This window comes from Tetrao urogallus (assembly GCF_951394365.1).
Source record: "Tetrao urogallus genome assembly, chromosome: 6".
NCBI classification, from domain to species: domain Eukaryota; kingdom Metazoa; phylum Chordata; class Aves; order Galliformes; family Phasianidae; genus Tetrao; species Tetrao urogallus.
The window spans coordinates 48,676,109-48,688,316 of NC_136819.1; the positions used below are offsets into that span (position 1 = coordinate 48,676,109).

Genomic DNA, 12,208 nt, shown 5'->3' on the forward strand with positions numbered 1-12,208 from the left:
TGCGTGCTCCAGAGAGTTTACACTTGAAACTGAAGTGAAATGTTGAAGAGTACTGGATAGAAAAGAGGCTAAACTTTTTGTAATATTAAAGTGGTAGGAACATTAAGGACTATGCAGAATCAGCCTGTGAAACTCCTTGCCATACAGAATGACTGAAATCTGGAATTTAACAGAATAGAGAACAATGCAGGCATTTATATCAGCAACAAGACTATTTTATTTCAGGGTAGAAAATACTAAAATGGATTGGAAAAGTAGAAAAAAAAAGTCATACAGTTGTGCCATGTTTCAGCTTTTAAGATAAACTCACAGTGAAGAGTTAAAGGAAGAAGAATTTCATTCTTCCTCTGCTCATAATTTTAAGTTTCTGTGTCTGTGGTTCCCCTCTGCCCCAGTCTCTGCTGGTTGATGAAGCCAGTCTTCATTTCCTTCTCCTTCTCTGTCTTCAGCTACACTGTACCTGTTTATGAGGACAGCTGGTGATCCCATTTATTGACATTTCATTTTGTTTCTTAAATTTGAGCCACAACAGAGTGCCTTTGTTGAGCCACAGATGGATATTGTGAGAGTGCTGGGTGTTAGCTTTGGATGTCTTTGGTTGGATTCCAGCTGGATATCCCATACGCCCTGCCCAAGGATAAATGGGGCATTGTATCTGGCAGATTAAATCCAAACATACAGAAACACCCTTCTACTGCAGCCACCCCTTACCTGGAAATTATAGCATGTAGAGGAAGGGAGGAGCTTGGAGAGGGAATATTTAGTTGGTTTTGTCACTGCCTGTCTAATTCTAGACAAAAAAAAAACTATCTTAATGTAAAAAGCTGGCATGGAGGAAGAGAGAAAAACCAGAACTAGTGCAATCAGTCAAACATTTATCTGCTGTAACAGAGGGCCAGTGCCAAGAGCTCTGTTAGTCCCCTTTTCTGACAAGTGTGCATGCTTATCCCCCAAAAGGCTGCAATAAATGCTGGGTCTGGCTTGTGACTTCTCTCTGCAATATATGCACAACTGTATCCCATGGATTTGCTGGAGAAAACACAAGGAGGTAAAATAGAGTTTGCAGAATTAGCTCACAAGCCCCCGGGTTTGGTATGAACTGTTGTAAGACTAACTCACATATACGGGTCTTCTGTCAACCAAATGCATGCTGCCTTACCGTGTGGCCATGGAGGAGCTGGCATAGGAATGTCACTATCAGTTTAATTAACCTTTACCAAAGGTTCCTCCCCCCCCCCCAAATCAAAACAGAATTCTGTTTAATCTTTGCCCCTCTCTTTCATATCACAGGTAGTGATTAATTACTCAATTGTGAAAGGACTGAAGTACAATCAAGCAACACCTACCTTTCATCAATGGCGCGATGCACGGCAAGTCTATGGCTTGAATTTTGCAAGCAAAGAAGAGGCTACTACATTCTCCAATGCAATGCTGTTTGCCCTGAATATAATGAATTCACAAGATGGAGGTAAATTAACAGCCACCATGCCCTTTTATTAATCTCTGGCATTTCTATAATGCTTTATCATACCTACTGCAGTTGCGCTGTATGGCATGTCATTATAAAACACATTATCTTAAAAAAAAAAAAGGTTGGCCTCTGCTAGACAGCCTTTAGGTCAGCATTTGATGTGGTGTGAATTGTACATGCTTTCAGGTTTTATTGTCCTTCCTTCCAATTCTGCATGGTAGCTTAACTCACAATAGGAAATCAATGGCTATTTGAGAATACTTCGGCAGGCAGGTAGCCCAAAATGTTGATCTGTGTGCATTGTTACATGTGAGATGGCAGAATATAGTGTTAAATAAGCAGAAGCTAGTGTAAAATTAACAACTTCTAAAAAACTTGTTGGGAGGAATACAAAGCTTATATTTCCAGTACATCAGGTGTTAGCTGCATCCTGATGGCTCTTTTGGCTCACTCTGAGAATGTGACATCTTAGTTATTTAATGCGAAAGCCTTATACTCAGGGCATTGATTGATGTTGTTCATAAGTATTATATTCACTGCATCTGAGGTTTGTGGTGAAGTTTACAGTTCTGTGAAATTGTTGCAGCAGCTTGCAGAGGCCCAAGTTGACATCATGGCGTTTCAACGGAAATCAGATTCTGGTCTGTGATGATGGATTTAAGTACTGCCCTCACTTACATGCATAGGATCTCTCTGAAGTTTATGAGTTGAGAACAGAAAGCAGTCTTCATGTGATGTCTTTTTTTCATGAAAAATGTACATCACAGCTCTGTTTTCCTTTTGAGAACACAGTGATTCAGGGTAACATCATTTTCTGCCATCCCATTTTAGCAGCAGTATTCTTTAGGATGAGGTAGCAGCGCTACAGAGGAGGCAGAGCAAACTGTCCACATTATACCAGTTTCTGTGCTTACAGATCTGTTAATTGTCTTCTGACAACCTTCCATGCACAAATACATATTACTAGTAAGTATACTTATAAAAGTTTTTTTATTTTATTTTGATATATCCACTCATGCTGTTAAGCTGACAAATGCTAAAATCATTGAAGAGCATGCATTCTGTGCTGTTTTCAGAAGCAGGGGACTGAATTATGCCTTTTTCAGCTCTAGTTGTGCCACAGCAGGAGAATTTCAGGAGGGAATCTGTCCAACGCTGCCAATCCTAAGCATACGTGTATCTAAAGAGTGCACAGCTGTTTGGCTGCTGAAGATCTCTCCTGCATGCTCAGCCCTTTCAGACCATCAGATTAAACTCAGAATTTCGGATACTTTGCTTATAGTCTTGAGGCTCTGATTGGCTTAGCGTCTATATTGAGTGCCTTTCTTCCAGAGGCTCTCCAGTTTAATTTTTTTTTTTGTCTGTCTGTCGCTTCCCCTTGTGGAGGTAGGTTTTTTGCAGTATTTTGAGGTTGTTCAAGAGGAACACCCTGAGGAAATATGAGTTTCAAGATGAGAATGTTTTGCTCTTACACTGAAATGAAAGAAGCTATCTTAAAGTGTACTTGTCTAGAAATTTGAGACTTGACAGCAAAAGTGCACAATGGGTATAAAGTCCAAGATGTATTTTCAGATCTGTTCTAGCCATGCTTCTATTGGACATTGGTCATATTTGTGAGCATGAATTAATCCAAACAGGAATTCACATAGACACACATATTTGTATACGTTTTCAGGCACAGCCTCTGCTGTAAAAATAATTAGGAAAAAAAAAAGCCTTTATTATATCCATGCATCTGTGTACTATAGTATCTTGTGCTTCAGGAGACAGGATCCAGATATGAGGAGCGCATTAGTACGCATTAAACTGCTCACAAACTAATAAAATACTCAGCCATAACCTGAGTTAAACAGAGGTTCCCTCTGGCACATTCATCATTAAAGCTGCCTACCATAGCAATCTGCTAGCTGTACAATTTGGGATATGCTATTTGTGCTGCTTTGGACATACTATTTCTATTGTTTCCTTGTTTCATATATCCCACCTGAGACGTTACGGTGTTTAGGCAGTGCAGATCTGCCAGCCACTGGGCTCTGGTTTTGACTTCCGTCTCTCTGCAGTTCACTGCCCACTTGTAGAGACTGAAATGAATCATGCTAGATTATAGCAGAAAGTTTGAGGCTGCATCATACCTTCAGCAGACGTGGAGTCAGGGTATTGTAGCTAGACCGACTGTGGGAAAAAAGTCTGTTCATAAAGCAGTGGCGTGGGTTTGGTTTTTTTTTTGAGCAGCTCATTATGCTGAGTTTGAGTTTAAAAAATGGTAGCAGTCCATGTTTAGGGGAGTTGGAGATAATGTCTAGGCAGTGCTAACTTTGGAATGAATGAGTCATTTCAAATGAATATACACTTATGAACAAGAGTTGAGAATCACTGTGTTGTCCCACTTCTTCCCAAGAGTCTCATTCACCACAAGAGCCCATCTCTGTTCTGTGCTGGTTGCATGAAGCATGGGTGAATGCTAAGCCAAATGCTTTTTTCAGTGCCTAAGGTTAATTGGGCTGAATCAGATCCTAAATCTAGCTGCTGACTCACAAGCCTATGTTAATCTAGGTTGGATGTTGAGATGATCCCGAGGGAAGGATTCCTCCCAGGAATCTGATGGCTCATAGTCTGGGAAAGCTGGGAGAAAAGCCATAGTTTCTCAGGGATGCGATAGGAGCTGTGTTCTTGGGTGGGGTGAAGAAAGTTCCTTACAGTGCAGGAACTGAATGCAGCATTCATCTCAGTCGTGTGCTGTGTAGGGATGCTAATGATTCTGTTTGGAATAATAAAAATGAGGTAAAATAAAAGAAAGTAATAATACAAATGTGTATAATTGTTCCTTTAGACAGTTGTCTCACTGAATCACAACTGTTCACCTGCTAGCTTGTCTGTATGCCCAATCACTTTGATTTCCTTGCATGTCTCTTTAATCTGTCCTCTTTCAAAATAAAAAAATGCAGAGTTGGTTCTGAGCCAACCCGCAAAATGAGAGCAAATGATAGCACTGACTTGCTCATCTCCTGCTTATGGTTGTTTAATGGTGTCATATTTAAGGCCATTAGTATGACAAATGCCTTCCTGTTATTATTTTCTTTTCCATGGGAGTCCACTCTGTGAAGGCAGGCCTGTTTACTGGTATAAATTACTTGATGCAAGAAGTATCTCTGGCCCACTTTTCACCAGCAGCTGGATTTCACTGGGGACAGAGCAGCATCCTTTCTTTCCCTGTATTTTGCATGGATAATGCTTGCAGGCTGTTTGATGTCTGCTAAGCAGACAGGGTTTGTGTTCTTCAGGGCTTACATCCTCTTAGATTTAACAAATATAATGACAGATGATAGCATAACATGGCTGTTGGAACAGGCCATGAGGTGAAGATATCAGTAAGTGTCTTGGATTTCTATGGTTTAAAGACTTGGTACCCCTTGGAGAAGAATGGGGAATCTGACATAGGCAGCACTTTCCAGTAGGCTGCATACTGCACAATCAATGTTAATATTATGGATTTTTTTTTGCTTTTCTTTTGATGTCTTTGTTGTGGGGACTTGAACTGATATTGTTGACATACAATACAAAAACATCATTTGTATTTCTGAATGTAAGTGTCATGTATTGGAAAGCCTTATGCAGAGGATAATGTTGCAGAGCTTGTTCAAGAGGTCAGATGCCTTATTTAGAAAGCATGGAAAAGAAAGTGGGGGAGGGGATCAAAATAAATTGCTTTATTTTTTAAATTTTCTTGTACGAAAGCCTTTTTTTGTTGTGAATATAAATGTCCTACAGACTGCACAATACAGATGTGGGTCACAGCTCTGTGCTTTCTAGCTTAGAGCTGCATGGGTCCAACTTGGCCTCTGCAGGGATGGTGTTGGGGCAGTCAGGAGGGTTCTTCTTCACTCCTTTTCTTCTGACCTGTAGGTCTGCTGGCTTTTCTTCACTACCGCAATATATATTTCTGGTTCCTATTCCCATGAGTTGGATTTGACTACATTTTTCAGTTTGAGTTCTTTTTCAATTCCTTCAGTTATTCAACTCATATCCTCATTCAGAAGTGAACTATTTCTGTATTGTTGGAAGGAAACTGCTTGTAAAGTACTTCAAGTCCTCAAAAAAAGGGTAGAAACAGAGGGAAGCATTGATTTATCAAACAATAAACTGGCAGTATGTAGTAGAAGTTCTCTCTACTGGTTAGATGCCTGAAGTATTTGTAGTGTTTCTGTCAGCATGGGATGTGTGTGGCGATGATGGTGCATCAGATTTCACACAAAAGACCTTGCAATTTTTTTGATATAATTTTGTAACGTTATATTCAGTTCATATTTTGTTAGAATTTTTCCAGCTAGTACTGCATCTCTGTTGATATTTCGGTGGCACTAAAGTTTAACTGCTGGGAAAGTCAGTCAGCTGTTTTCATCTTCTACAATGCAGTGACTGTTTTATATGATAATATTGCCCCAAGACTTCCCAGCACCACAGAGGACCCAGTGTGAGAAGACAAAAGACTACATCTTCATTACAGTACTGCATAATACATAAAATAACTCACCAGTAATGGAGAGGACCCACCACAGAGCGCAATCCCTGTTTGCAGCTAGCTGGTTCCAAAGCCTTTCTGGTATAAAGACATTCTTGCCCGATGCAAGGTGCTTCACGTTCCATGCTGCAGGCTGCTTTCCCCACGTTAGAAGGTGCATTGGTGCAGATCAGAAAATGTTAAAAGGTGCATTCAGTGCACCTTGTACTTTTAAGTGTGCTAATAGCATCTAACGACTGGTGCAACCTCATATTATGTTGGCATTGCTGGACTGTGAGCGTGCCGTTCTGCTGCAGGTTGTAACTGAATAATCCTAGAAGTTGTTCCTATTTATGATGCAGGCAATTAGAACTTGTAAATAACAAACTTTTAAAACTTAACTAGTGTAAGTATGATTCACGTGGTCAGATGCCCAATGCTAACAAAAATAGAAAGTCACAGGCAATGGTTAATTGGGTGCATCTTAAAAATACAAATGAAAATGAATACAAAAAATACAAATGAAAAAACAAATCTTTCCTGGGGGAATAAATCTTACCCAGCTAACATTTTCCATAAGCACCAAAGAAAGGTTTAGATAAACAAATTCCATAATTTTTCCAGCCTCATGCGTTCTCCACTTTCAGTGTTAGCTTCAGCTGCTCAAAAATGCACTGCAGATAGGGAATTTCTAATCAAACTTACTTGCCAAATTAAGTCAATAAAGAGAGAAAGAAAATTCAAGTAAAATGATCTTTTTCCTTTCATCTGCTGTATAGCTTTATCACTGGAACTATTCTGGAAAAATCCACCTAGGATAAGTAATCTTGTAGAATATTGCTTATGAAAGGAATAGATTCCTTCAGATGATCATTTCTGGACTGGATAAAGCTAAGTGTTACACAGCAAACAAGTGTGAATCTTCTTGAGCAACCAGTGAGCAGTAGTCTCCAGCTGGTGGTCCAGTGCTCTGAATTTGGAGAGGTCTTGTGTAGAGCCAGAGGTTGGACTCGATGATCCTTGTGGGTCTCTTCTAACTCAGGATATTGTATGACTCCATGAATTTTTAGAAGTTGAACCCACATTAAGAGAAATGTGTTTAAAATCATTACAAGAAAAGTAGACATTCATTGGTGTGTTAAATGCTACCTTTACAGTTCACCCTGAGCTGGAAAAAGTGGCAAATAGGACTCATTAATGTCCCTTGTTAGGTTGACTCCAGCTGATTGGAGCACAGGAAGTGGATTGCTTTACTCATGACAGAGAAACTGAACTGAGAGACTGCTTCCAGCATTACAACCGTAAATATCATTGCTAATATTCATCTGTCTGGAATTACAAACCGTTGTTTAGTTATTCTGCTGATAAGAAGTAGGCATTATCTCTTCAGCTTTTAAATCCCCTAATGATAGGCATCTACAGCAGAACATTTTCCAGGGCAGTGAAGTGTTCTCCCAGTGTTGTGCCAATAAAACCCCATGGCATGTTACTTGCAAACGTCTTAGTTGCTTTCTGCAGGATTCTCCAATCCTTGCATAGAGCAACGCAGCTGCCCTCGCCCTTCTTGAGCAACAAGAGGTGCCTCTGTTCTTTGAATAGCAAAACAAGTCTAACGGCTCTTGAGGCTCTCACTGATGTTTTTGCTGTACTGAAGTCTTCAGCACTAAATGAAAACCACTTCAGGAAGGAAACTGGGGAGAAAACTGTTGAGAGATTTAAAGGAAACTCGTGCGTGTTGAGAGGAGAGAGTCCTGCTCGCGATATTTGCTAGCACCACTGCCCTCAAACCCTTGCTTTTCGGAAACTGGTGCAAAACTAACAAAGTTCCCAGGGCTCAGTGGTAAAAGATGTAATGTGGCTTTTTTACTAGACTCTAGTAAGTGGCAGATGAAAATAAAATTATTTCAAGAATTTGAGAAGTCCAATGTTTTACCTTCAAGCAGTTTAGGCCAAATTTTGGGCATTGTTCTTTGGGGAGACCATTTGTAGGAATGCCTCTCTATCCTCCCCACTGGCAAAGGCTCTGTTTTGGAGTTAGCCTGGACTATGGACACACCGTGCCCTGTGCCAAGCAATAGAGCTTAGCCTTGAGCCACCCAAGTACGAAAGCTGCCTTGCCCTTGGAAATGCTCTGACTCAGAAGCAGCACTGCATCACTCTCCCGCCTCTCACCAGGGTTGATGTGGTAGAAGGAGGAAAATGTCTGCTCCTTCTATGCTAAGCATGACTTTGGTATAAGACAGCATCGTGGGATATAATGAAATGCTGGAGGATGGTAGATGTCAGCTCCCAGTCCCTTGCAGGATCCTAGCCCAAGTGTCGCACTCTTTTCCTGATGTGTCCTGTTCTAGTCTCTACTAGGCTATGCAAAGAAAAATAGTGTTTTGTGATGGAAACAATGTTTTTTTCTCTTTACCTTTTCCCTTGCTGTGCTTTGGCTGAATCTCAGTGCATTTTGTTTTGTTCAATACTAATAGATCATGGGACATTTATTGATTGATTGGACATTTATTTCAGTGAAAGAGAAATTGCCCCTTGGGAAGGGTTTGATATCTTTAGTAAAGTTTCAGTTTTATGTTCATTTTCTGGCATTCTGAAAGTGCTTCGATATTTTAGTTTCCTAATCTCTAAAATAGGTTCATTCTAATGTGACTCCATTCCTATCAGAACAAGAACTGCATTTGAGGAAGGTTTTTTTTCTTGAGGAAGGCTAGAGGTGCTGCAATTCCACACAAAACAACGATGCTGTCTTTAACTCTGCAGGTATGCTGACAGCCCACTCCACTGCTTTTGCGCTCTTCCACACTAATTTAAAGCCAGATATTGGAAAGGGCATTCTGTGAAATTGCTGTCAGTACAAGAAAAGAGCAAAAACAACATTGAAAACAAATTATTTTAAATGCTGTGAGAGATAGACTTATTCTTAAAGGAAAAAAATGGCCAGGCAGTCTTCTCTGATGGTAGTTACGCAGATCCAGATTTAGGAAGCAATAACTGATAGGCATTCCTAACTTGAATAACCAAGAAAGGATTGATTTTTAAGACAGTGCTGTGCTCCTGTACTCTGTTTTTGGAAGAGTAAACTATTGAAACTTCCAAGCTATTGTACAGCATGGCATCTTCAACATTCTACCACGTCAATAGGTCTCTAAGTATACCTAGCACAGGAATATCATATTGCATTCATTTTGAATCATCTTGCAAAAATGGTATATTCTCGTAATTATGATAATGTTTAATTCTAATGCTTAAAAAACCAAAAACAAAAAACAAAACAAAACAAAACAAAGAACCTAACTAATTTATGTGATTTAAGTGATTAACTTGAGAGACAGAAATGTATTGGGGTTTCAGTAGGTTTTGGTTTATTAGTTGATGAACTGGCAAGAAATTTGGCAGCCCTTTATTTAGTAGATTTTCTGAATTCCCGGCTTGGTGCTAATTCCTACAATAGCCTGTCTCTCTGCAAAAATTCTTTAACTTCCTTAGCTACCTCTCATTCCAAACAAGTAATAATTACATGGCTGCAATTCTGTTAACTGGAGTGGAAGTGTAGACACCTGTAGTACAGACTTCTGTATCTGAGCAAGGCTGTCTTTGTGGACAAGGAAAAGGCACTGATGCCATAGGACATGTGGATATGCATTTTAGGTGCCTCTACCAGGCCTCTCTTGCCAAAATAGGACCTACTTTTTCTCCATTTTCCTTCACTTACTAGTAAAAGATTACTGTGAAGAGCCCTTCTCTGGTATATGACAACTTTGCTCTCATCCACTTCAAACTTCCTAGTTAATAGAATAATTAATTCTAATTACAGCTATAATTAATTAGTAATTACTAGAATAATTAAACTTCTGATTTAATTAATAATAAGCTATAGAACTTGAAGTGAAAGGACATAAACTGTATTACTAGCAGTGCTCCATGAATCTCCCTTGGTTGGTTACTGAGAACTCACAAGAATACATGTGTGAGTGTGCATTCACATGAGCAATGTTCATCAGGTTATCGCTTCTCTGACTGCCTGAGCTCTGCAAGCAGATGGTCTTTGTGCATGCAGATTGTTGTGTTTTGTATGGAGATGAACTTGGTAAGAAATTCACAAGTGTATGGATAGGAGTAAGTTGCTGGGCCGAGAGGATTTTTCACACATAACTGAGATAAAACTGATGCTGTTATAATTTTTTTTTTAATTATGCTTTCATTTCATACCACAGTTTCTTGCAGGAGCAGCATTCAATAAAAATGCGTTCCTGATCAGAGCTCACAATATTTAGGACCACAGCACAGAGCAGTACAGTTGAGGAGTTCGGGCAGAGCCATGCAGCCCTCTGACAGCAGGCTGAGCTGAGAGCAAAGTCTGCTGCTTAATTCACAGCGCTGAGTGCATCGCCATATGTTGCTGCCAGCACAGCATGTAGAGCAGCTTCTGCTGCTGGCTGGTAATCCCCAGGGAGCTCACACAAATTCTATTAATTGCCTTCTTAAAGGACTCTGCGCGGTCATCCAGCATCTTGTTTTCCACCAAGACAGAAAGCCAGGAGTTCTAGGTTGGATGGCATTCTGCAAACAACACCTCGGACTCACGTGGACATGGGAAGCTGTCATTTCTCCAGTTAATCTCAATGAGGAGATCCATCCGAAAATGGGATTTTGAACTGGGCAACAGTAATAGTGTACATTCTCTTTACACTCTGCAGGATGATATCAGCTCACCTGGAGGTGAGCGCAGTGTTGAGGGAAGGCAGGCTGCCCAGCTCTGTGGCACAGTGGGAAGCATGCACCATGGCTGCAGTGACACAGGACAGGCTCACATCATTCTGTAGTTCAGGAAGGAAGTCAGCTGCAAAGAGGTGATTTTGGTTCACAAAGTGCACACAGCCTTTCCAATTGTACGTGCTCGGCTGCACAGCTGAAGCACAGTCAGCGTGATTCATGTCTGGGAGCTGCATTTAAAAATCTGCTCTAGTTCTACTGACAAAAAGCCAAACCCTGCAAAGCAATCGCTGTCAATCTGATTTGCATGGATTGCTTTATGTATTAGTCTTGATTAGTATTCTGGAGTGCACCCTGTAAAACATCAATTTTAATTCTGTTTCCTCCTCTACTGGTTTCCAGGGACTCCCTCTGGTGGTTAATGCATCGCCTGAAAAGCCGTGTGCATCCTTGTCTGTGCCATGCAGCATGCTGCTGGGGACAGATAACGTGAGCATGGCAGTGTAAGGGAGAAACATGCCCTATTTTGTTTCCTGAATAGAAGGGAAATAACAGTAGTCATTTACCGTGCTTCTTTTGCTCTATTTTAATGCAGACCTATCCTCTGTGCAAAGGGGGAAAAACAAGTGCTTAGAAGAGCCCACTTTTCCAGTATTCACTAAATCTCACCTGAGAGGCCCATCTTGTTCTCTTCTTAATCTTAACTCTGGAAAAGATAAATTCTGTTTCTACTCCACATAGGAAGATTGTGACTTTGAGGCCAATGACAAAAGAGGTCTAGTGAACAACTGCTGTCTAGACAACTGATACACAGATGATGGTTGGCGACCCTGCACATAAGCAGGGGAGTTGAAACAGCATGATCATCGTGGTCCTTTTCAACCCAGGCCATTTTATGATTCTTGGTTCTGTGATTATATTTAATGCATATCAATGTAGCTATCGTGCTTGTACAATGGAGAGATGCTTATTTCTCTATAAGACCATACAATGATAGAATCATAGAATTGTTTGATTTGGAAAGGACACTTAAACATGATCCAGTCCAATTCCCCTGCAGTGAACAGGAATGCCTACAGCTTGAGCAGGGTACTCAGTGCCCCATCCAGCCTGACCTTGCATATATCCAGGGATGGGGCATCCATCACCTCTTTGGGTAGCCATACCATGTATGGAAGACATTCTGATGTTAAGCAAAGCAATGAGGATTAGAGGTAGGGAGTTACAAATTTCATTATTTGCATTTTCTAGTGGCGTAATGCAAATCAGCAGAGTGCTGCTGCAAGAGGCAGCTGGCTTAGAGGTGTTTTCCTAAAACAGATTCTTAGTATCAATGCAAGAGTTAAACAGGAGGTGCAGCAGTAAAGCTGCATCACACTTGAGCTTCTGAGGTGCTGAGAGGAGGCAATGCAGGAAATATGGCCTCAATGTATGTTCAGTTGTTGATCTTCCATGGCCATAGGTTCCAGTTGGTGAGTTCAGACTCTGAATACTGAACTACAGTGTGTAAGTAGTGGAACCTG

General features: G+C 40.6%; 1 protein-coding gene across 1 annotated transcript in view; it reads left to right on the forward strand.

Moving 5' to 3' along the window:
* The window catches only part of EVL (Enah/Vasp-like), a gene marked incomplete at both ends in the record, with an annotated part of 89,199 nt that overhangs the window by 35,072 nt on the left and 41,919 nt on the right, over nt 1-12,208 (forward strand). The window contains one exon of the mRNA XM_079537479.1: nt 1,291-1,468. Within this exon, the coding sequence (XP_079393605.1) occupies nt 1,291-1,468 (178 nt within the window). The remainder of the gene's footprint in view (nt 1-1,290; nt 1,469-12,208) is intronic.